The sequence below is a fragment of the Nomia melanderi genome, chromosome 13 (assembly GCF_051020985.1).
Source record: "Nomia melanderi isolate GNS246 chromosome 13, iyNomMela1, whole genome shotgun sequence".
Lineage (NCBI taxonomy): Eukaryota > Metazoa > Arthropoda > Insecta > Hymenoptera > Halictidae > Nomia > Nomia melanderi.
Genome location: NC_135011.1, coordinates 1,477,295 through 1,501,304, shown reverse-complemented (window position 1 = coordinate 1,501,304; position 24,010 = coordinate 1,477,295). Strand labels below are relative to the sequence as shown.

Genomic DNA, 24,010 nt, shown 5'->3' with positions numbered 1-24,010 from the left:
TTTCAACGCGGAATAATTGGATATATTTGGAATTCTTTTAGGCGTACGGTATCAACCATTCGATTAACAATCTATTATCATGGTTAATGTCGAGATCCGGCAATCCGGCACTCCTTTCACGAACTTTTCCGAGAGTTTCTCGTACGACTTCGTACTCTTCCGTGTAAAATCGCGCAAACACCCGAAACCTACTTCGCGAAGTTGTTTCTCGTTTATTGAACAAATGGCGACGACACTCGGACGTGTTATTGTGTACGGTGGTAAGGGAGCTTTAGGCTCCGCGTGCGTAACGAAATTTAAATCGAACAATTGGGTAAGTCTGCCACTAATGACTCTCTGCGAGTACAACTGAAATATCTAAGCATCTGTTTCACTATAATTCACATTCATTCGATCTTTCGTAATCATTTCAATTTCTTTTTAATATTTTTGGGAATATTAACTCCGTAACAGTACGGAATAATAATTCCCCGAGTTACGACAAGTACTTCATTTTTAACGTTTACCAATTACTTTCAAACTGTCGGTTCAGAAAAAACGTGCAACAAGCCGATTTCATTGCGAAAGATTTATCTCAGACGACACGTAAAGATGTTTCTGACTGTTAAGAACTTTCTGTTATTTTTATTTCTTTTTATTTTATCTGGTATCTGTTGCAAAACTTCATTCGATAATGATTATCTGTTGCTTTCGTAAATGTGTTCGATTTTCAAATTTTGAGCGGTAAATTTGAATATGAATCAGAATACTTAATTATCGTGCAATATTTTTTTAATATAAATATTGCAATTCATTATCAGAAATGTTCTGTATATCTGCATAAATCCGAATAATTATTGTTTCTTAAATATTCCCTCGAGAAGAAACTTTACAATTACTGAATAATTTTTTGCTGTGTAGGAAAATCACATCAAGGACATAACTTTTAAACTAGATCCTTTCACATTGTGCTATAACACCTTGAAATCTTACCATGATTATTCTGTTAAGATCATTGATTGCCAGCAGCAATATTCTTCATGCTGCAAAAGACTGTTAAACAATATTATTGTACAATTATATTGGTATAATTACAGTGGGTCGGATCTATTGATATGAAACAGAATGACCAAGCTGACGCAAATGTGATTGTGAAATCCGAGTGCTCCTGGCAGGAACAGGTAATTGTGTAAATATCTTTATAAGATCACATAAAAATTCACATTTCCATATATGTATATATTTTAGGAATCTGATATTCTTCAACAAATTACAAGTATCTTGAATGGGGACAAAGTAGATGGTATAATTTGTGTAGCTGGAGGATGGGCTGGTGGAGATGCTGCCAGCAAAAATTACGTTAAAAATAGTGATCTTATGTGGAAGCAAAGCATATGGAGCTCAGTTATTGCTAGCAGTATTGCTGCCCATCATTTGAAAGAGGGTGGTTTTCTTTCATTGACTGGTGCTAAAGCTGCATTAGCCGAAACACCAGGTAAAGGATTTTTCTAATTATGTAAAAACAATTCTTTTATGCTGCTTACAATACAGTGTAAATTGTATTATTTCAATAAATTAGGCATGATTGGTTATGGAATGGCCAAAGCTGCAGTTCATCAATTGACAAAATCTTTGGCAGCCAAGGGAAGTGGGCTTCCAACAAATTCTATAGTTACTGCTATTTTACCTGTAACTTTGGACACACCTATGAATAGAAAGTGGATGCCCGAAGCTGATACATCTACTTGGACTCCTCTTGAATACATAGCTGAGTATGTAAAATATTTATCTTTATTTCCAATTGTTTTTCGTTTATACTAATTTTCTTATCTATTCGGCAGTCTTTTCTGGAAATGGTCAAACGGAAAAGACCGCCCTACTAATGGCAGTCTCTTACAACTGATCACAAAAAATAATGAAACAGAACTGATTCCAGTATAAAGAAGATAAGACAACTATATGGGAACAAGAATTTCTGAGTGCTTTCATGACAATATATATATTTAATGTAAATGAATCATACTCGATGTTGTCTCTTATTAACTTAATGTTATCTTTGAAACTTCTATAGTTCGTAATATATGCATTTAACAAAGGGGTTACTATAAATGTACAGAAGTACTTTTCTTCTCTTCATTCCAATGTAATAGATGTGCAACATCAAAAATATACAATCAGAAGATATTATTTGAAAACGAAGTTGTTATAAATTTTACATAATTTTCTGTATTTATTTTTATATGGATATAATATATTTTGTACAGTAAAATAATGTTTAATTCGTGCAATGTATATTTCACAGTTCTCAGATATCTGTTATATTAAGCATGTAACGAGATAAAATGATATTAAAAGTGTTACAAAATAATATAAAGAATATATTAATAAGGCATTATTTAATGTGTTTTTTTATTACTATGAATTTATGCATATCCTTTACTAATATAAGCAGATAATATTAACTGATGAATGTTTGGATAGCTTAGTCAGAGCATTAAACTTTTAATCTAAGGGTCCAGGGTTAAAGTTCCTTTCTAAAAAATTTTTAACAAAATGTGAATTAGGTATCAGGTAATTGAAATTTTAAAGTAACATAATGAATATTATTTTATTTCATAAGTAATGTGATAAGAAGTTTATGTTATGTCTACTGTAGATTCTGAACACAAATGTACATAATAGATCCTTGCCTGATAAGCTTAGTGATAATGACCATTCATACTAATGATTAAATAATGATAATATTTATGCAACATGTCCCTTGGCAAGGTCATCCAAAAATTTGGCTTCAGCTGAAACATAAAAATATAAAGTATAATTATATGAAAGGATAAAGATACATTTTCAAATTCTTTATCTTACATCATAGCGAGTTGCGAATATTGTAATACTAATGTTTATTTAATATCATTCACATTATATTTTTTACCTTCCAATTGACGTTTCCTTTCTTCTGCACGTTTTGCATCCCGCATAGGTTTCTCCCTCAATTCTTGTTCGCGACGTAAGTTTTCTATTTTACTGAACTTTCTTTGGAAATAGGCACCATATGCGATTCCAGTCAATAGAAGAGTCCATCGAAAGAACTATATGAAATAATTTCAAGTAAATAAAATATTATGACCTAACTAGTATTCTCAATAATCCAATATAAATAGTTAAAGAAAAAGTAAAAGAAAAAAACGTCATTTATTTGATTTATTTAATGAACATTTCATCAACGATTAATTGGTCAAAAAGGTTAGAAAATAACAGTCAAATTCGTTGTCAACGACTTGCATCTTGAAACTTATATTTATAGTAGAAAGAAAACAGATTATTTTCTTTTTATTCAGTCTTTCGAATGTTAATTAAAAATTTCGTCAAAATCCATTAAAACTTATGTAATGCCATCAGCTTGAACAGAGCTGCTTGAAGTGAGTTTATTTGAAAAACAGAAGAATATCTGAAGGAGGCATTTCGAAGCAAATATTTTAAACAATATTCTATCACATTTGTTTTTTTATTTTACTGTAACAAACAGCGATACTCACTTTAATAACGGGAGATACCCGCAAAGGTCTGACATCAACTCCTGCAGCCGACATTTTGCTGGTCTACTAAGCAACGAGAGAGTACCGACTGAGTGAAAATCTTATCATCTATAGATTGGCATGAGCATTCACAGATAGATATATAGTTCAAAATTATAACGCTAATGATTGATTATTTTTTTATTACGTTTATACAAACAAACTTTACATTTGACTTAATTTATTTATATACAGAAAATGTAATCTCTTTGCTAAATAAATAATAAATATAAGATACATAAATATAGTTTCGGTGAATAGTATATGTTTATTTAAATGCATACAAAAAGTATCTTATTAAACCTTCTGTTAAATCGAAATATTTATTTAATGTTAACTCGCAGCATTATTTTGCAAAATGTAAAAATTAATTATGATGATCGATAGTCGACCGCCTACAGAGAGTACCATATGAAACAAATTAACATTGGCAGTACTGTCCGTAAAACGATAATACGAAACGTTTGCTGCATGTTCAGCAGGGATCAAAATGGCCAAAGGATGACAATACACAGCTGTCAATTCAAAGAAAAACAGGATATTCCAACAAGAATCGAGGGAAAATGTCTCATATCCAGTATGTGGACGAATTGGTCAAAGAATACTTGCTTTTCAGAGGTTTCAGTCAAACCTTAAAAGCTTTCGACAACGACTTGAAAGCTGAAAAAGAGAAAGGCTTCCGGGTAAGAGTGAAATGGACTGTAATAGAGAAAGAAAGACACACAAAAACAAACATTAAAAACATTGTATATTTAAATCCATACACATTACAATTTTCCGTCTATCACACCGTCACAGATTTTTTATTTCACACCGTTTATATTACTTATTTGCATCGTCTTTGATCGTGTATCATACAAAGTGCATTTCGTATTTTATTATCTGTTATTAGGTAGACAAGATTGTTGATCAACTAATGCAATATGTGTATAATTATGACTTGGCATCACTAAGAGAATTATGGGGACATTTGGACACAAGAATGTTTTCCCGGTTAGAGAGTCACTTTACACCAGCTGTAAGAAAATTAGAGAATGCCGTTTTAAAAATGTATTTGGTCAATGCAGCGTTGAATAACAAGCAAGATCGAATTCAAGAATTTTTTATGAAAATGACGCCAGAGTTGCAGGGCCATTCAGAATGGAAAGAATGGTTTGGTAGGCTATTCAATTGTTTTCTCATGTTTAGGCTGAAAGTGACATTCTATTTTATGCATACTTTGTTTTCCAGCATTGCCATTCGTAAAAAATCCAGAAGACAATCCAGCATACTCTGTACATTTTAGTAGACAATGGCAAGACACTATGTTATTATCTCTGCACAATTTCCTTGCTACCATTTTTCAAGTAGGTGAAAGGTATTTTGCATTTTACCTATCACATTATGAGTTTTATGAATTCCATGACACATTATGTTGCCTGAAAGTTTGTATTCTTTCAGACACAAAGAATTTGTTACAAGATCTTTTAATACACAGAAATTATCAAATTGAAGTATGTACAATCGCATGGGGATTTACTTTTTCAATACAAACGACATTCATTTTAATCTTACAGTGTATGCCATTACCAACGCTACTCACTATAGATGAAGATACAAACAAATTGAAACGATTACAAGAAGAGAATGAGGCACTAAGGCAGCGTTTAAGCGATTCGGTTAAGATAGATAATGTAATGGATGTAAATCCAGGACCAGCTCCTCAGCATCCGCCTATTATGGATGATTTTTATATAATAGCACAGTAAGCATTTTATCCATTATGAATGCTGAATCGTTAAAAAAAGAAACTGTAAATAGTTTCTTTGAACTTAGAAAAGTACTTAAGTGTTTTGTTTTTTATTATTCAATTTATATTGCAAACAATTTGATACATCGAATTAACCCTTTTGTCTTCATTCGAACAGAGAATCTCCTCTACTAGAAAATCCTAAGACTCTAAGGAACTTGATACGAAATATAGGTGGTGGTTCTAGTCCAATTTTAAGTAGAAAGTCTGCGGCAAGTTCTAAAAAGATATCTGAACCTGAAGCAGTGTCTACGAAACGAACGAACACCAAGGGGAAATTGAGTTCGATCAGTAAGTCTGATACTGTTACCAAAAGAAGCATCAGCTGTGATTCAAGATTAACTAGCTCTAGGAAACGAGATTCGTCTATCGACGCCGTAGCCGAACGGAAGGCTAAAGATAAAATTGATTCTACTTATATTCTTCTTAGCCAGGTAATAGAATTTTACTTGTACTACGGATATTTTACAAATTTTACGTAACAGAAAATGACTAACAGGAAGAGTACACGGAACACAAAACGTCAATAATTCAATGTAAAAGCAATGCGAGTGGATCGTACGTCGCTACCGGTGACGCTGATGGTATTATTAAAGTCTGGACCCCGATACCATCACCAAAGTAAGTTCATCAATTTAGTTGCGAATTAATGTTTTAATCTAGAATATCAAGCTAATATTATTATATTATTTACAGGACTGTTACTACATATATCTCCGCCACAACAAACTCAAACAAAGCTATAAGAGCGCTCGACTGGATATCAAAGAATGAACGTTATTTTTTACACGGTGATAACAATGGTTTAATCCAGTTACACGACACTCGTGACTGCAAGACTTTATGGGATATTCAACACGAGAACTCCCGGATCATAACTTTGCTCTGCAATCCAACGGAATCTACGTTTGTGTGTTCTGTATCAGATTCGAACGAAGGGAAACTTCTGTTATACGACATTAAGACAAGAAAATTAGAAAGAACATTACCATTAGAACAAAACGTAACAGCTTTATGCTCCGCATTTAATCACAACGGTCAACTCCTTATCACAGGGTTATCCAATGGAAATATTTTAATTCATGATTTAAGACGAAACGAAATTATCGATAACATTAGTTGTCACTCGAGTCCGGTTATTGACATAGAATTAATTAACGATTACACGAACATTTGTACGCAAAGTGAAGACGGTAAACTGTGTCAAAGGAGTTTGAATCATTCGGGGAAGATACTTTGGGAGACGAAGATCAAAGTGGAGAAAAATACTGTCCATGGGAAACTCTTTACTTTTGACCAAAGTGGTAACTACATGTTGCTGTGTACGCAAAGCGGAGGAAACATATACAAGGTATGTAATGTTTGCGACAAATTACTACTTGGACTGAACTATTTCAATGGATTGCAAATGAAAGGGAAATTATTCTGCAGATGCCACCAGGTGCACAAGCCAAAGTATTAGAATTAGGTGGGCATAAAGGCACGTTGTGCTGCGATTGGTCCACCGCCAATCAGTCTGGAACTTGTATAACTGGTGGTGCTGAAGGGAAAGTACGAGTGTCGACATTGCTCTCACCATGATACAAAAGCAGAATTAGTATCTGTGTAAATTCTTGAAGCGGTTGTAAAGTTCGTCACATTAGCTCAAATTTGTAGATACTATTTACTTAGTACTTTGAATGTTAGAGAGCGATTTTACAGTCACTATACCAAGGATGATGGGTCAGTGAAAGTAGAGTCCTGAATATCTCTAATAGATTTGGCATTGCAACAAACGATACGATAGATATTCAGAATTTCTAACTCCTGCTGTTCATCCGATGTATTGAAGTATGGAATATCGGGATATCCCGAGTGATACGTTCATAATATCATAAAATGGAAGAAAAGACCCCCCAAGTATTTTGTGAAAAGTACAATGAACATAAACGTATCATACATTAGTTCAAAAAATATTATAGTTATATCATTAAATTCGAATCAGGGACTATCGTACGTAAAATATACAAAAAAAAAAGAAAAAAGAATATTGTAAAAAGAGATACTATGAATGTTACGTTAAAGATAGGCCACATGACTAGGAAATTTTGTAAAAAGAAGGGTATCATACTAATTTGTGTTGTAGCGGTCATGTGTAAAACTAGCGATCTAAGTTACATAGTGTAAGAGGTACAGGAACATGTCAATAAACATTGGTCAATTTTAAAATATCCTATATTGTTAATTCGATATACTAAATTCAAAATCCAACAAAATATTCCTGGTATAAAATACTGATGAAGCATTTTAAACTGCATTTCCTTCAGATAGCAAAATATGTATCTTGCTTGTATTATGAAATAGATTCTTACCCTTCTGGAACCTATATTAACAGGCAAGAAGCTTCAAGTGTGGTTTTTTCATTGACCAACAATTGAATGGACCTGTCATGTCTAATTGTGGAGACCAGAACCTCCTGAGGGCTTCAATAATTTCTGCGGGTGATATTGGCTTTGTCACAGCAACCTAACAAGTAAAAACTGTATAGGGTTTCATTGTGACTCTTTACATTTTACCTTAATAAATTCATTTTCAAATAGTACAAACCTTGCCATGGTAATATGGTTTATAAGTATACGGATTAACATAGCTGAGTCTGAGCCGATCAATAGCATCTCCATAGATTTTATTTTGGTCCTGTCTCACTAATAATGCTAAGTCTACAATTTGCGCTACTGTTTCATATGCTAAATACCCTAAAATTGTGTACCCCTGTTTTGTTATTGTTATGTCACCTAAAAGATATTAAAATATGTTTAATACTCCAAGTTGTATCTGTTCAAAAATACATTTTTATTTTGATACTCACCCTCGGGTGAGAGCCAGTCACTGAATTTGTGTCTATTTTTATTAGCAAAAGATGCATTTCTTGCTTTACTGAATTTTAAATATCTAGCTTCGTCCATAGATCTTGTCATGATTTCAGCTCGAACGCATCTCTGTTGCTTGATCTCATCTACAGTAGACGAATCCTCCAGAAGTTCACCGGTATTATCGATTAAACTAAGAAAATTATGGTAAGGTCCTCTGTTCTTGGAATTTTCTACATTTTCATTATTTAAAATATCCTCGGGCATATCACTGTCTATCGTTTTGTGCAAGGAAGACTTGTATTCTTTTAAATCTATAATATAAATACTTAAGTAAATATTTCATCTTAAAGTGTTTCACTATCGAACAGTGATGAGGCAGTTACCTAAATATTTCATAAGTCGCTGTAACTTAACTTTATCTTTACGTAACAAGAAGATCAAATCTTCTGCACTAATACTGGCGCCCTTTTTCGTATTTCCTCGTCTTTCCGAAACTTCGCAGGCTTTTCTTACTATTGTTCTCATCTGCTGTAGAACTATTTCTTCCACGATTCTTGCGGATTCTATTAAAGGCTCGCTGCTGTCTCCGAAACCGTGCATCATTTGACGAATTTCTACAAACAATTAAATATACGAACAACACGTGACAATACCGATTTTTCAACGAAATCTTATTTTACAAATTTATAATTATACCGGTCGTGTAATTCGCAGGTTCGTTCCGAACGAACTGTGACTCGGTCGTTGATTTTGAAAACGTCGATTCAGCCATTGTTGCAAATTTGTTACAGATATTTATAATATATGTAACGGAATTGCAATGACAAACATCAAATAACTGGTTACAAACATTACGTGTAAAAACAACAGCTACGATATAGGTTATACATCACTTATTGCTACGGTCAACTGTCACTTTCAACAATTCGAAACTTTTCTATTTGGATATCCTTGCATTACTCTGAATGGTGCCATTACTATTAGTAATGTAAAAGATACTATACAAGAATAAAATAACACTATTCTTCAAGGGATCAATAAAAGAAATGGTTTTATAATGTTTATTACTTATCAGGTGTTAACAAAGAGTAACGAAAAAACCGTTAATGAAATGAACTGAATCAAATACGACGTTCCCCCCGCGTTTTTGTGTTTTTTTTTTAATGTGCCATTTCTGTCTCCATTATTTCAGCCAATAAGAGCAAAGACGTACTAACCTCCACTGGGAATGAACATTCGAATATCTGTTAATAAACGAAACGACAGACGAGGTATAATGATAAATATACCTAATCTGTGCTAATGGTCTGTTCTATAGTTTAACAATTAAAGAATCTGAAACAAACCTTCCATTATTTTCCCATATTTCTATAGGTTTCCATTGCTTTACGTTAATTATTTATTCACAACTTTTTTAAAGCAGTGTGTCCACGATAATCTAGAATTTCTTGATAGATCTCGAGTATATTATTAATTCTCTGACTTTATAGACATTGATGAACTTCTGTAATTGAATAAATTAGTGCGAACCTCTAACAACATTCCAGTTTTATTTTTTGTTGAATCTCAAGTTACTGAGAATTATTAACTTCTGGTTTGGTTAATTCAATTCTCTAAGGGCTATGAGTAAGACGAGGGATATATAAGAATTTAATTTGTAAAATTGACAATCGATTCAAATGTGGACTACCACACGTGTGAACTACCATATCGGTAATATTTGTCTACCAATTTGATCGTTTTGCCACGAATGGCGGTACTAGTCAAAGGCATTTGAATCGACTGAGTTAACTTAGCTAATTGGAAAACCTTAAATTGTCGGTTACGTCGAACGCGATACCGAAATGATATGAAATTTCAAGAGTATTGCCACTAGATGGCAGATATTAACTTGTTTCATTAACAGGAAATATCTAGAGCATGTGCCCAAAATTGTTGTGATAGCGGTGTTCAAAAAGAGCTTTGTCGTTCATCCGTGAAATTGTTTGTTATGAAAATGTTAATACGCGAACACTTCGTATTATAGTTATTGGACAATATTGCTTGTTTATAATTGCGTATTACTTAATTGTATACAAAACATTACGTACCACACATTTGATAATTTTACCGAAGGATGGCATGCGAGATACGTAAATATAACCTTTATTACAAAGGGTGTATTATTATTTTCAGTCATGTTTCAAAAATATGATTTTGTTTACTTGTAATCAGATATTAAAGGAACAAAACGAAACACGTGTCCATCGAATGATGTTTCTAGCGTAGTAATTAGATTGACCAGAGAATTAAAAGTCACGTATCATGGGACGTAGTCGTACACCTTCGCCGTCGAGAAGGAGAGATCGGTCGCGAGATCGAGATCGTGAAAGAGAACGCGACAGAGATCGAAGAAGAAGACGTTCCCGCGAGAGAAGAAGAAGGTACTTTACGTATTCGTTTGAGCATTTTTAATTTGCGCATAAATTTGCCATAAATTTAATATAATTGGATAGATCTGTAGATCGAGATCGAGTGAAATCAAGGGACAGAGAAAGGGAACGTGACCGTGACCGTGAAAGGCACAGGCGTTCATACAGTAGATCCAGATCCAGAGAAAGGGATAGACCCAAACCTAAACAGAAATCTAATACAGCGGAACGTCCTATTATCACAGGTAGATTAATGGTTAAAGATAATCTCACGACAGGTCGTTAGTTGTATCTTTTTTATCTAAATAAATTTGATGTTTTACAGAGGCTGATCTTCAAGGGAAAACACCCGAAGAACAGGAAATGATGAGAATAATGGGTTTTTGTGGTTTTGATACTACCAAGGGTAAAAAGGTCGAAGGCAACGATGTGGGCGCTGTGCACGTAATTTTGAAAAGAAAATATAGACAATACATGAACAGGAAAGGAGGGTTCAATAGGCCATTGGACTTTGTAGCATAAAATATTATGGGTACGCAAGTTTGTCATAAAAGTAATGGAAACATAATAAATTCAGTCATCAATTCAGAATTGAGTTTTTATCAAGCAAATAATGCTTCAATCCTCTGTTCTTAATCGTTTCTTTGAAGGCTCCGACTCATCAGCAGTACTGCTTGACTTATCCAGGTTGGACTTATGAGCTTCACTTTCTGAATCCTCTGAATTTGATGATGAAAACTATTGAACAATAAAAGCATTACGAGAAAAGGCATAATAGTTTGCAATTATGAATTTTCTGGTGAACATTATTACCATGCTGACATCCATTTTTTCAAGACCTTCCACGAGTTGCGGATTTTTAATTCTAAAGTCTCGCGTCACGCTGTGTTTCATGTAGTTTTCCAAAGGTACCTGTCACAAATACGTACAACAATGAAATAGGAACAACAATGAAAATGAGTTTATGTTGTTACATATTTAATACTCACGCCTGTTTTTTTACCAAGTAACAGTACTTCCTTGTTGAACTGCTCAATTTCGTAAACGACGCGTGGTATTATTTTTGTTTCGCGTAAAATCTTGTTCCTTTGCGCGTGAGAATCAGACTTTGAATTCAATTGGTTTTGCTTTTCCTTTAAAAAGTACGTTAATTGAAAAACCAAACCAGACAATAATATAAGAAACATTGAGAATAAGATTAATTACCTCTATATATGTTACTAGATTGTAAAAGGCAGATTTCAATGGTTTGCCAGCCAATTGGACCACTTGAATAAATCTGCAATAGAAGCCAAATAACTGTTAAATCATAATAACAAATCACCCCTTTCAAAACGTAATACGTGTATCTGACACATACTTGACCGTCTGGAATGCTGCGTTCTCTCCATTCGACTTGGCGCAAAAGTATTTGGTAAGATTTCCTAGCAAATGGTATAAACATTGCAAATTTTTAAATGTGTTGTCGGTACACGGGCCTGGCTCTATGGATGTGTTCACCAACGTGTGGAGTACTTGGGCCAAATAGGACAACCGTTTGCACAAATTTCGTTCCTTCTCTTTTAAATTGTTATTACCTGTTTTGACAAGGACATTGATATTTCAATTACACATGTGTATTTTCTCAATATCTAAATGTGTCACTAAGTATCACTACATACAAATTTCGTCGGTCGTTCCAGATATACGAGCTATAATGTCTTCTGCCTTTAAACGAGACAACAACCAAGAAGCATTGTTCAATTTTTCCTTCACACAATCATTCAACACGTTATAGATCTGTTCAAAAGTTTCTTCGCAGATGATTTCATATTGCTCAATCGGTATTGCTTCAGTCTGTGCTCATAAAATACAAAGGTAAAAAACAAACACGTTGAGAGATTAAAAGAGAGAGCATAGGGTATTGTAAAGAATTTTTAAAAATGATTGCTTACACCATCGATGGTGCCCACTTTCTCACATAGCTTCAGACAGACCTCGTTCAATGTCTCTCCATGTTCTTCTACGCATTCCTCTAAGCGTAACAAAAATTGGATAACGTTAGAAACAACGGATGTTTCTAATTCCTTTATCTGCGTTACTTTTTTTATGCATTCAAACACCTTTTTCACAGTATATGAAAATAATGATGGTAACATGTAACATGAATATTCAGTAACGAATCATCACACAATTGATTGATGTACCAACCTCTTTGCCATCACATTTTGCAAAATTAATTTTATATGCAAGTTGTTCCATAGTTTGTAACAACAGAATGGGCACTTTCTTTTTCACGTTGGTACTCATTTCTCTAGTGAACGATACTACGAAATAATCGTATAATGATATAACAACTTCCTGCAGTTGCAAATTAACATCTTTGGATACGGAGTCCTTTCTCGATTGTACTTAATCGAAAAATAAATAAATCAATTATGAAATGGCATAATATGATAGATTATTGCACGGATCAATCAAGATCACCTACATATTGTGCTCAGGAATCGAGGTAAATCCGATGAAAATGATGTGCACATGCAATGACAAATCTTCTTGAAGCATTGTAAAGCTAGTATTGTCACCTGTTCATCATAATTGTCGTCATTGTTCAGATTTAATATAAAGTATTCATAAAGTAACCTGAACACCAAAATGTATTGTTTAGAAAGGAATTCTATTTTTTCCGTTTCCTTTTGCTCACCTTCCAATTTCAATGTAAACATTGATGTACAAGTCTGACTGCATTTGTGGAGCATCCAGCATTAGCGACTCAGTTTTTTGTAACAGTTGTTCACACGTTTGGAACACGTAATAACAGAAGTTCTGATTTTCACGAAGTTTCTCAATTTGAGTTTGAGTCGAGAAAGGTCGTCTGTCTCTTTATAAATAATAAGGTTCATTACATACTTTCCAATACCTATCCAAAACAAGTACTTCTGTATGCACTTACGAATATAACAGGGACAGACATTGGTGTATTGTATCCAAATCCATAATAGTAGTTGGTATTTTAATGCTATCCGACTTAGCAACTTTTCTTGTCACATTGCTTATATCCTTATTTTTCTTAGTTTTGCCGTCTACTTTCTTTGTTTTTGTAGGTTGCTGTCAATAACACCATAGTGTTGATAAATTAGCTTCAAATCATTAGTAATAAAGAATAGATGAATTGTAATCGTGTGTTATATTTTACCACCTTAATCAAGTCCACCAAGCACGTGTATCCTTTGAATAAATTTTCAATATTACTGCAAATTTCTGGTCTCTCTTTCAAGGATAACTCTCCTATTTGAAACGCTATTAATGCTTCATGAATCATGATCGCCATATCAAGGTTTTTTAACCTGATCTGAGATTTCAAACTGTTCTCAAAAAGATCTGTTCCTCGTTCCTATGATAATTCCTATGTTAAAAGCATGGACAAAGTTTCAACAATAATACTTTTATTACCAAATTCAAGTGTTCTAAATCAGTAGCTGCAACACGCTTGCTCAGCGATTCCAGATGATTGTACCACCTATCGGATATGTTTGAATTTTTAGAAATTGCATCACTGTATATTTTCTGTATTGCAAATATCAATTCCGCTATAGGTTCTTTTAAAATTATGTCCATCTCTTGAACATCCATACACAATTCAAATTTTATAGGTGGCAGGACATTGTCGTCCCTTTCGACGTAAAGATTCAAATGTGAAAAAAGCATTGTCAGCACCATCTCCGTAATGTCAGGATTTTTCGTGACGGCACCGTACAATCCTAAAAATGTGAACGATTTAGAAATTCCAAGTAAAGCATAAAGAGTGAAAGAGAAATATATTTGACAAACCTTTGTATAAGTGTAATCTAACTTCAAATTCATAAGTGAAGCTTTTCTTTAATATATCCAATATTTCATAACATAAAGTTTTATCAGTTTCAGTGGTTCCTTTCTCTCGTTGTGTACCGTATTCTATAGTTGCCTAAATAACATAACTAGTGTTATTGTGTTATAACCAGTGGTAAATAGAATGTAATAAATGAGTCAATGAAATGTAGGCTGCCTAAGAGTAGAAATTTATTATTAAAACGAATATACCTGAGTCAACACTGATGAGGAATTTGAACTACCATGCATGGAAGAACTGCAGCGTTGGCTCAACCTGAAGCCACTCAAAGAATGCATTTTTGAATATTTTAACATCTCGAGAAATCCAGTGACTGCCATTTGACGTTTGGCCGCACCTTTTCTATAAAGAGCTTTCCTCAAAGTCAAAAGAAGATTCTCTCGTATATTGGCTGATATACGCATTAGTGGAAGAATAGCAAACAAAACTTGATCAGCTACTAGAGCAGGCAAAAATAATAATCGCTCTAGGAGAATCATAATCCAAGTTTGATGATCCAAAATTATTACCGATAATTCACCACATGCATACTTTAAACAATCTAAAAAGAATACATTTATTTTTAATCAAATCAATTAGAGAATAGCACATTTTGTTACCTGTGTAATATCTTGCCGGTGTTCCACCCACTATTATTTTGTCAACTAACTCTTGCAATACAGTAGGCACTGTTTCATGCTGTTTTTTCATTATTTCTCGAACAATTTCTGCTCCTGTAGAGCACACAACTGTCATATTATGTTTAAGTTTTTGATTTGTACTCATTAACATGAATGCTAATTCCACAAGACCTTTCAGTACCATATGACGATCTTTGTTACTGTAAATAATAAGAAATCATATGTTTGTACATAGGAAAATTCATGATGTATTACCTGGTGTCAATGATTTGCCGAACAATGATAACTATATTAAGTTCAGAGGGTAAAAGTTTCCTCAGCCAAGCACTATGTTCTTTCTTTTCTTTGTCCAGACTATCATTAACAATAACCATCTTCAATATATCAAAAATCTGCCAGATGCATCCTTTGTCATTAGAAGAGAGCAAACTTTACATACTCTAAAGTAGAATAAATTAAATTTATATTCATTGTAATTACAATTACCTGATCTGTGTATATACTAGATACAGACATTAGTATAGCAAGCATAAATGGTTGCAAGATATACTCTGGTGTATGACATACAGATTTAAGATGACGAATAAAGTCTTTTAAACTTTCATGGTTTAGTTGTACAGCTTGGTACAGATAATATAGTACAGTGCTCTCAATATCCGTGACCTCTTTTATAACTATGTTACCTATGTAAAATGATTAAAACAACATAGAATAGTTAACAGTCAATCTCATATATTATAGATTGTATGAATTACTCACCAATATCTTCCACACTGTTCTCATTATCTACTGAAAGTACTTTTGCATAACAAGACTGAAAATATTTACACAACATATTCAAAAGGTATTGATGGTCACGATCTTTACATAATTTTAAAGTTTGGTACGCGAAAGGTGGCACTTGGCTTAGAGACAGATTGGGTAAATGATGGCACAATGTTCTGATAACCACTTGATGATCCGTCTTATCCAGAGCCATGTCCCTACAGACAAAAACATAGAATAAGTAACAGCTTTCATAAGATTTGAAAGCCATCAACTGAAAAATCATTTACCCAAACATTTTAGCAAACAGTGGCAAGTGGTTGGTATTCCATTGATAATTACAGATTGTCTTAACAATCAATGATTTATACTCGTTCCCAGATATTTGTGTATCCATGCGAACAATGCACTTTTCATTTTCTAATGCTTCGAGCAGTACAGGTAACAGATCTTTCCAACTATCGAAAAACAATGATATTTATCCATTAACACAATACTTTAATGAAGAAATTATTAATTTACCAGAGTAGTTCGTCCTCGTTATCATCATCACGGATAGACGACACACAAAAGTCAACGAGTTTGACAAGGTCCTGTTTGGAATGCTTTGGCAGATTGAAAATTATTCGGTTAACGATCATATCCGCGTGCACCGTGGGTATTTGAATTTTTCCTAAAATCTCCAACGTTGATTCGATCACTTTGCGTCGTTTCGATTGACATTGTTCAGAATCGGAAAACGCTTCCAAAATATCATCCAATATCTTCGGGGCGTCTGTCTTACGGATACTATTCCGTATTATTTTCGTGATCTGTTCAAATGACGGTTTCAGTCAAAATATCCATTCATCATTCATTTATTTATATAAATTACCTCCTCCACATTCGAATCTCGAACAAATGCGCGCATTTCCAGTTGCCTCTCAGGAGATTGTACATTTTGGAATTGTTGATACATGATTTCAATAATTAACAGCTTCACTAATTCTTTCAATTACTACGCCGTTTCCGCGTGGAATGGAAATTCGAAAATTCACACACGTGACTCGGAAGATTTGGTCCTTACCGATGGATACCATTCGGTGATACAATGGTACCTACATCTAATTGTCAGGGAGTTTAGCAAAAATCCGCATAGAGGACGTAACCTTGGAACACCGTATACTCAATGCAAATGCGCACCAAAAATCCAATTACGTTCTATAATGACGCGTATTTACTAGTGTTTAAACACCTGTTGCTCTAAAAAGGGGAAAAACAAGAATAGCTCTGTGTATCCAGTGATTAGCATATAATGCATGAACAGGAGAAACAATTGAACAAACCATCGAATACACGAAGGACCTACCCCTATGCTCTGTTAGTTCCCATGCCAGGTACCCGTCGACGTTAAAATAAACAAATAAAATCTAAATACTCGAGAAAGACACTGACAATGCGTGGTGTATAAGGCAAGTTATTTTATAGTTAAAATCAAAGATAAAATTGAAACTTGTTGACACGAAACTTCTTAACCCTCCATAGGCCCATGCAACTTTGAAGTCACGTGTCAGTACGTGGTATCTTGTTTATTTCATTTTGCACTCAAAGTGGTGAATAAAATTAAATAAGTTGACTTAAACTTTTATACGCTCAGGCGTAAAAATTTGTCATTGTAACTTGAAAGTTGTAAAATATATTCGTTTGATGGAATTATTGAAACTATTGAATACATTGTTAATTCATATGTGGATATTTATTAATTTCGTACTGCATAGATTTTGTTATAATCAAAAACATAATTTCGTCCCATAGAGGGTTAACAAGAATCAGTGTTGTTCATTACCCACGGATCAAAACAAACAACTATTTTACTATTATCAATTTATTATCTTCAAACGAAATTTCCACTTCAGGTAGAATTGCCATGTGGGTCACCGGTGACCCCGCCGAAACTCAGCTACTATTTTCTCAATCGAACGACGATTAAGACACTCCTGTATTGTAAACAACGATAATAACAACGCAATGAAATAATTTATTGTAATTGTTTCTCCCGTAGTCTGCAGCCGAAAATAAGGCATTCGACGTAATCATAATCCAGCGGAATTGCGAAACACGTGAAGCCTAATATGGTGATGCGAGTAGCGAAATTAGGCAGGACAATTCGAAAGCAGTAATAGCGGCGGTTCGATGGCACGCACACGTTATCGTTCCCATCGGCGTTCCAGCGAAAAATTCGGTAACAGGGTGAAAGGACAAAGTAATTGGATCATGGTCGTTCGTTTGCCGCGGCACGACCAGTTGAAGGATTCGACTTTCTGGTCCAAGGTCGCCGGGGGGAGGGGGACAAGTCGAGTATTTTGTCCGAGGAACAGAAGGAAGAAAAAAAAACGAGGAGAATTTGGGCGTGGTAGGGAAAAGCGTACGATCGGTTTACACACTATTACGATTACGCTTGCTTTTAGAGTGAAAGTTTTTTGGACACCGGCACGATACACGCCCTTGTACCCCACCTAATTCCAGCCGGATCATTTGCACTATATAAGATTTTCGGTGGGCAACGATCAGCACGCATTCGCATTCGAGCATCATCGAAGAATCAACGTTTGCTATTTGACAAATCGTTATTTACATACACAATGTTCTCCAAGGTTGGTATTCCTCCATATACATCTACAAATATTATATGTATATGTATACACAGTGGTTTGTAGTTCAAATTAGTGGGGCTGATGCTCCAAAAAGTTTTTAGCCTTTGCTTGAAAATGTTTGTATCATTATCTGGGGATGGCTACTGACATTAAGCTGATTATACATTGTACAAGTATAAAGAATCAGAGAAGAGGACTCATTACATTCAATGTTATCAATAATGTCAAGTAATTGGGGGTGCTCCAGAAAGTTTGCATTTGTTTGAAAATGTTTGTATCATTATCTGGGGATGGCTACTGACATTAAGCTGATTATACATTGTACAAGTATAAAGAATTAAAGAAGAGGACTCATTACATTCAATGTTATCAATAATGTCAAGTAATTAGGGGTGCTGCAGTTCCAAAGTGCCTATACACCAGCCACCACTGTGTATACATATAAATAAGTAATTAACATTATAACTACCAGGCCAAATGACCAATAATGTCTTCTTTTTTAATGATTACAAAGGCACAACAAATGATTGAAGAACCTGATTCAGTGATAAACTGAAGTATAAATCAATTGGAATCTTAAATTCACACTTGTAGCATCTAAAATCTTAAAAAGACGGTTTGAATTGGTAGTTCTATTGTTAAGTACATATTCATAGAATCATAAATGAATTCAGATTAACCCTTTGCACTCAAGAGGCGCCTTCCAATCATTTGATTTGATCCAAGAAAATGGTAAAATGAAAAATTCAATATTAAATTCTATATAACATAACTTACACATGGAAATAAAATACTTCTGTCACTTATGCAAGGTATGTCTCTATCTTAATTGCAAAAAATATCATTGACATCAGAAAATAATGAATACTTATCGACAAAAATATTCTCAACTGCAAAGGGTTAATCTCAATCTCAAACCCAAGTAAACTCAAGAGATCCAGCGATCGTCGAATTGGTCGACTCATTACAAAACAAATTAAAAGTCACATTACCATTTTCAGATCGTAATCCTCGCATGCGCCCTGGCGGTGAGCAACGCCGGCTACTTGGGAACGGCCGCGGCCGGCCAATACACTCTGACCACTGCCGCGTTGACGTCAACATCCGACAACATTCTGCGCAGCTCAGGGAACCTGGCGCAGATCGCGACGCAGTCGAAGACGATCTCCACCCCGTTCTCCAGCAGCAGCAAGTCCGACATCCGCGTAACGAACCCGGCGATCTACGCGCACGCTGCTCCCCTGACTTACACCGCCGCGCACGCTGCTCCTCTGACTTACACCGCCGCACATGCACCCTTGGCCGCGCCGATCGCGCAACCGGGCTCGCTCCTCGGCGTCGCTTACTCCCCGGCGGTGGCCGTCTCCCACATGGCCTACAGCAGCCCCATCGGCGTCTCCTACTCCTGGTAACCGGTCCCCGCCTGACTCTCTCTTATCCGACGCGGCAATCTCTCATGACTCTGTACGTGTACCCTGACCGATCGCCGTTTCTATTTATTAAATACAGTATGCCCACATGAAACGCGTGTACAGCCAAGTTATTTCTCACCAGCGTCGGTTGCTTCAGCGTATTGACTAGGTGCGACATCAAAAGATCAGACAACGTTAGTGGCTACCGTAATGGTGGTCGAGTTTTGCTGAATTTTGCACGTGGCGACGTGCGTAAAGGCAAGAAACGCTTGGCCTTAATAACACATGCTAACAGACGGGCTAGAGAGTTAAAAATGCTGGTGACTGGACGCCAGATGTGAATAGACAAGGAAAATCTACAGTAAGAATCGCGGGCCTTATGGGTTCAGGGATCTATGGCTGCCACGGTCCCTTCTCGTAATACCGTAAGGAAGATTGCAAGTTGCTGCGGGACGAAGGCTCTTGTTACGAAAAACTACCAAACGTACAGCTAAGTCTTAGAAAAGATAATAAGTGTATACGAAACTAAAACTACGATGGTTTAAGGGGCCGAACGAAACGGTAAGGGCCTTAACGAACGTAGAGTTGTAAAGGTTTTATATTTACTCGATATTCGGTTATTACATTCTGTGACATGTAGTTCGTTTGCGTCGTGGAAATGATTCTTCGTTACCGCGAGAGTGGGAGCGCGGTTGGCAACGTCGAAGGCTCGAGCTGCCGAGCCGTCCCCGACGAGCCGCGGCCGAGCGACGGTCCTTAGAGGACTTTAACCGCCCCCAGGCCGTTCAGTGCCAAACCGTTGAGTCCCAGGGGAGCCGCTGCCAACCCGGTGGTCAGAGCCGGTCCAGCTGCGAACGCCGTTGTCAGTCCTGGCGCGAGCAGCGCCGTGGGACCGGCGAGCGCGGCCGTGGCGACAGGAGCTAAACGAGAAAAGTCGTATCGCGTTATAGTTGGACCGCTTGTTGCTTTGGAGGAATATTTACATGTATATACATAGGCACGCTTGTAGGCACCATGTGATCATGTGTATTGTACAATGAAAATCGGGTGTCATGGAACGGCTAAGAGTTCTGAGAATGATTCAGAGACACGGAGAGATGAAGGGTGGATGACTGGAGAAGCAGAAAGACGAGAGTAGAAAATGGATGGTTACCAGCTAAGATATTCCTTCAACCCTCTGCGGACGGATTCCATTTCGAGGCGAGATATCAAATTTGAGATCAACGTTTTCTTCTGTTAACACTAGGTTTACGGAATATGTCGATTTGACGTAGATTGGATTTTATGAACGTTATTTGGTAAGTGTTTCAATCGGTTTTCGTTGATTCAGTTATACGAATATGAATCCTGATTGTTTCTACAATTTCCAAGATCTAAATGAATATCAACTTCCCCAGGAGCAATAGAATGAACTGTACAATAAATGCCCGTGAACCTAGTGTTAAGCAATTATATATAAATTATATATTGCAATTATATATAAGCAATTATATATAAATTATCTATTGCAATTATATATAAGCAATTGATATATAAATTATATATTGCAATTATACATAAGCAATCGTATATAAATCATATATCGATATAATTAATCTCCACGCGTTGAACATAGAATCTCCGTCAGCAGAGCGAAAGACGCGCGAAGGAAGCGTGTCGGCAAACGATTACCAGATGCCCGAGTTTCTCGACGACTAGCGACAACGACACTCGCGTTGCTCGATACCGTGTTCCGGAAGAGTTCTTCGCTAGAATAGGATGTACTGTGTCGTGAGTAAATTGTTTCATAGTAGAACTGACGGCACCCCGCGATCAGGTACCTGCGAGAGCAGTGTTTGCGACCGTGACTACAGGCGCGGGCACAGCGGTCGCCGTCACGATTCCTGGATTGCTAACGCGCACGTCTGCATTCCTGACGCTACTGAACGGCGTGTCTACGCTCTTCGAGTAGGCCGATATGGCGTCTAAGTTACCGATACCCCGGATCACGTTGGAGCTGGACGTCGCGATCGTCGGCAGCGCGACCGTCGCCGCGGACAGAGGGAGAGCCGCCGCTTGCTGCACCGCGAGCGCAGCGGGAGCGGTCGCCGCGAGCAGACCCCCGCCGATCACGCCAGCCTGTCCGACCGCCAACAAGCAACCGCAGATCACCAAGAACTGAAATCAATCGATCAATCGTACAATTAGAATTTAACACACCGCGTACCGGCTAATTTCCAGGAAACTGAATTGTGATGGCAATTTTCATTTCAACTTATACTGTCGCGTCGCTAAATCTCTTTAGGAGGGCTATACGACACCTGCGAGGCACGTTAGAGCCCTGAGTATTTTTACCATAGCAGAAATAAAAGCCCAAGGAACCGTCACTTCAATAATCCAGTCGCAGTTGCTTCACGTTTTGCCAGTTTTGTAGATTTACCGTAACTTTCACCTTACATCTGTTTGCCAGAAGTCGAGGCGATTTATTACTCGCTATGGTCAGTGCCAAGAACGCTCGGGACCCTTGTCTGGACATTTCTCGGAGATTCTCCGATGAGAAATGAAATGATTGTTTTACTCACCCTAAACATGATGAGAGTTTGTCACAGTTCTTTCTGTACCGCACAGAAGCGAAACGTGGAGGGAATTGAATGCTTATGGTAAATCTGCCAGACTATTTATACTCGAGCGTTAGTAAACCTATCCATCTGCAGGACTTGAAATGCTTTTTTCTAGCCCTAAAACACGGTATCGAGTATCTGTTAACCAATGGCAGTATGGTATAGAATACGGACGGTCCGCAACGAGTCGATATTGCGTTACGGAGTTGAAGAGCATTTGATACTGAATTGCTAAACTCTCGCAATTCGCGTTGCGTTCTAGCCTCCTCTATGAAGAAAGGAGAAAGAATGTGAACCTTTTAGCCACTGAAGGAAATTGATGGAGAAGCATTGTTCTCCAGTGAGCTTGATGTTTGCAATGATCCTTCGACTTGTTCGTTCTCGAAACGAGAACCGTCACGATTCTGTAAAGAGTGCAGATTAACACTAAGTTTACGGAGTGCATGAATTTTATAAACATTACTTGGCAAACGTTTATGTCGGTTTTGGTTACAGTTACAAGAATACGTATGATAACCTAATTTTAAGTCCCTAATTTCCAAGATCTAAACGGTCGAACATCAATTTTTTTAGGGACAATAGGATAAACCGGACAATAAACGTCCGTAAACCTAGTGTTAATTGAATAGTTTCAACAGAAAATAGAATAATTTCGAAATCTTGAATGACGGATGCATTATGAGCGCGTATACCGAGAATCGGAGGGCACAAAATAGAAATGCATACGTGCAATTGCTCAACACAAGCGTATCTCGAATTGCGACGGGAGGGTGTCTCGTTCTCGAGATCTGCTAGAGTTACGGCGAACGTTTACTTACAGCTGACTAAACTAATCACGTGTAACTATGTCTGCAGAGTTGCAAAACATATGTTCTGTCATAGATAGGACGCGAGTCGACTTCCGCCATTAATACGCATTTTCCGTTTTACGGATAGGATGAGGAAGTGTGTCTCGTGCAAGGTCCATGCAGCAATGATCATTTGGAAGTGATCGATGATAGATACATCCGAGACCAATGAAGTGGGAATTTTAACGAACAAATGACACGAAAGCAAATGGAAAAAACGGAGCGATGAGATGCTCGTCATTGTAGGGCAAAGGGTTAACGATGCGTCGGGCGACAGTTCTATAAATGTCTTGATCGTTTGCAGCTTGAATCTCAGAGAAGATTCACTTAAAACGGAAAGCGGAGTTCGATTTCATTTAAAACGAAAGGAAACGCAAGGAAAGTAGATAGAAACGCGAAGCGAATGGCAATGAGGATGAAAATGCAGGCGTCACGACGTGTCGCCGTTATCTGCACGAGTTACACAATCAACATTGATCGAGTACAACAAGGGCAAACACGGCGAGCTTCGTAATTTCATAAACACACCGACAGCGACGAGACGCGTTCTACTTTGTTGAACCGGTATCTTATCTGTTCTGCTTATTAATGAAATACCTACCCTGTACACTCGTCCACGCGGTTTATCTTCGAGTTACGAGAAGTTTCTCGCCTGTCAGAC

General features: G+C 36.5%; 8 protein-coding genes across 22 annotated transcripts; 4 read left to right on the top strand and 4 right to left on the bottom strand.

Annotated features, from left to right (window-relative positions):
* The first annotated feature begins 88 nt into the window (after positions 1-88).
* Positions 89-2,374, top strand: Dhpr (dihydropteridine reductase). The gene is made up of 5 exons (XM_031991434.2): positions 89-313; positions 1,077-1,160; positions 1,228-1,474; positions 1,559-1,751; positions 1,821-2,374. The coding sequence occupies exons 1-5, from the start codon at positions 224-226 to the stop codon at positions 1,918-1,920; spliced, it is 714 nt and encodes a 237-aa protein (XP_031847294.1). The 5' UTR covers positions 89-223; the 3' UTR covers positions 1,921-2,374.
* Positions 2,375-2,568: 194 nt separating this feature from the next.
* On the bottom strand, positions 2,569-3,649 carry ATPsynE (ATP synthase, subunit E). The gene is made up of 3 exons (XM_031991435.1): positions 3,513-3,649; positions 2,909-3,065; positions 2,569-2,771 (listed from the first exon to the last, which is right to left on the bottom strand). Exons 1-3 carry the CDS (start codon positions 3,564-3,566, stop codon positions 2,725-2,727), a joined length of 258 nt encoding a protein of 85 aa, XP_031847295.1. The 5' UTR covers positions 3,567-3,649; the 3' UTR covers positions 2,569-2,724.
* A 58-nt stretch (positions 3,650-3,707) lies between these two features.
* LOC116433386 (WD repeat-containing protein 91) lies at positions 3,708-7,548 on the top strand. 5 transcript variants are annotated; one of them, XM_076373390.1, is made up of 8 exons: positions 3,711-4,234; positions 4,444-4,708; positions 4,782-5,044; positions 5,108-5,295; positions 5,459-5,774; positions 5,840-5,961; positions 6,037-6,691; positions 6,772-7,548. In XM_076373390.1, the coding sequence occupies exons 1-8, from the start codon at positions 4,115-4,117 to the stop codon at positions 6,919-6,921; spliced, it is 2,079 nt and encodes a 692-aa protein (XP_076229505.1). In that variant the 5' UTR covers positions 3,711-4,114; the 3' UTR covers positions 6,922-7,548. The 5 variants fall into 5 exon arrangements, with proteins under 5 accessions (XP_076229504.1, XP_076229505.1, XP_031847285.1 ...); XM_031991425.2 differs by having other exon boundaries at positions 3,723-4,234; positions 4,782-4,897; XM_076373392.1 differs by lacking the exon at positions 3,711-4,234 and having other exon boundaries at positions 4,557-4,708; positions 4,782-4,897; positions 4,977-5,044.
* On the bottom strand, positions 4,283-9,889 carry Spt3 (Transcription initiation protein Spt3). 5 transcript variants are annotated; one of them, XM_076373393.1, is made up of 7 exons: positions 9,539-9,889; positions 9,410-9,436; positions 8,576-8,806; positions 8,189-8,503; positions 7,927-8,114; positions 7,692-7,845; positions 4,283-4,567 (listed from the first exon to the last, which is right to left on the bottom strand). In XM_076373393.1, exons 1-6 carry the CDS (start codon positions 9,543-9,545, stop codon positions 7,708-7,710), a joined length of 906 nt encoding a protein of 301 aa, XP_076229508.1. In that variant the 5' UTR covers positions 9,546-9,889; the 3' UTR covers positions 4,283-4,567; positions 7,692-7,707. The 5 variants fall into 5 exon arrangements, with proteins under 5 accessions (XP_076229508.1, XP_076229509.1, XP_031847292.1 ...); XM_076373394.1 differs by having other exon boundaries at positions 9,410-9,527; positions 9,723-9,887; XM_031991432.2 differs by lacking the exon at positions 9,410-9,436 and having other exon boundaries at positions 9,539-9,888.
* A 176-nt stretch (positions 9,890-10,065) lies between these two features.
* Positions 10,066-11,378, top strand: ytr (U4/U6.U5 small nuclear ribonucleoprotein 27 kDa protein yantar). Of its 2 annotated transcripts, XM_031991573.2 has the most exons (5): positions 10,066-10,324; positions 10,407-10,615; positions 10,688-10,848; positions 10,929-11,135; positions 11,254-11,378. In XM_031991573.2, exons 2-4 carry the CDS (start codon positions 10,497-10,499, stop codon positions 11,123-11,125), a joined length of 477 nt encoding a protein of 158 aa, XP_031847433.1. In that variant the 5' UTR covers positions 10,066-10,324; positions 10,407-10,496; the 3' UTR covers positions 11,126-11,135; positions 11,254-11,378. The 2 variants fall into 2 exon arrangements, with proteins under 2 accessions (XP_031847433.1, XP_031847432.1); XM_031991572.2 differs by lacking the exon at positions 11,254-11,378 and having other exon boundaries at positions 10,929-11,194.
* On the bottom strand, positions 11,203-19,619 carry FANCI (Fanconi anemia complementation group I). The gene is made up of 23 exons (XM_031991571.2): positions 19,482-19,619; positions 16,731-16,959; positions 16,379-16,668; positions 16,147-16,314; positions 15,851-16,074; positions 15,578-15,774; positions 15,347-15,483; positions 15,071-15,291; positions 14,663-15,012; positions 14,414-14,546; positions 14,036-14,343; positions 13,782-13,976; positions 13,536-13,690; positions 13,287-13,463; positions 13,074-13,225; positions 12,794-12,993; positions 12,538-12,705; positions 12,265-12,439; positions 11,964-12,180; positions 11,810-11,882; positions 11,593-11,736; positions 11,417-11,515; positions 11,203-11,341 (listed from the first exon to the last, which is right to left on the bottom strand). The coding sequence occupies exons 2-23, from the start codon at positions 16,812-16,814 to the stop codon at positions 11,222-11,224; spliced, it is 3,987 nt and encodes a 1,328-aa protein (XP_031847431.2). The 5' UTR covers positions 16,815-16,959; positions 19,482-19,619; the 3' UTR covers positions 11,203-11,221.
* CPF1 (cuticular protein CPF1) lies at positions 16,999-20,013 on the top strand. 3 transcript variants are annotated; one of them, XM_076373082.1, is made up of 4 exons: positions 16,999-17,307; positions 17,898-18,248; positions 18,304-18,489; positions 19,491-20,013. In XM_076373082.1, the coding sequence occupies exons 3-4, from the start codon at positions 18,478-18,480 to the stop codon at positions 19,899-19,901; spliced, it is 423 nt and encodes a 140-aa protein (XP_076229197.1). In that variant the 5' UTR covers positions 16,999-17,307; positions 17,898-18,248; positions 18,304-18,477; the 3' UTR covers positions 19,902-20,013. The 3 variants fall into 3 exon arrangements, with proteins under 3 accessions (XP_076229197.1, XP_031847434.1, XP_076229196.1); XM_031991574.2 differs by having other exon boundaries at positions 16,999-17,232; positions 17,898-18,489; XM_076373081.1 differs by having other exon boundaries at positions 17,898-18,489.
* Positions 20,014-20,481: 468 nt separating this feature from the next.
* Positions 20,482-23,928, bottom strand: CPF2 (cuticular protein CPF2). 4 transcript variants are annotated; one of them, XM_076373183.1, is made up of 4 exons: positions 23,228-23,928; positions 22,463-22,905; positions 21,722-22,058; positions 20,482-20,821 (listed from the first exon to the last, which is right to left on the bottom strand). In XM_076373183.1, exons 2-4 carry the CDS (start codon positions 22,469-22,471, stop codon positions 20,658-20,660), a joined length of 510 nt encoding a protein of 169 aa, XP_076229298.1. In that variant the 5' UTR covers positions 22,472-22,905; positions 23,228-23,928; the 3' UTR covers positions 20,482-20,657. The 4 variants fall into 4 exon arrangements, with proteins under 4 accessions (XP_076229298.1, XP_031847463.1, XP_076229300.1 ...); XM_031991603.2 differs by having other exon boundaries at positions 23,320-23,928; XM_076373185.1 differs by having other exon boundaries at positions 21,881-22,058; positions 23,228-23,517.
* Between the last annotated feature and the right edge of the window lie 82 nt (positions 23,929-24,010).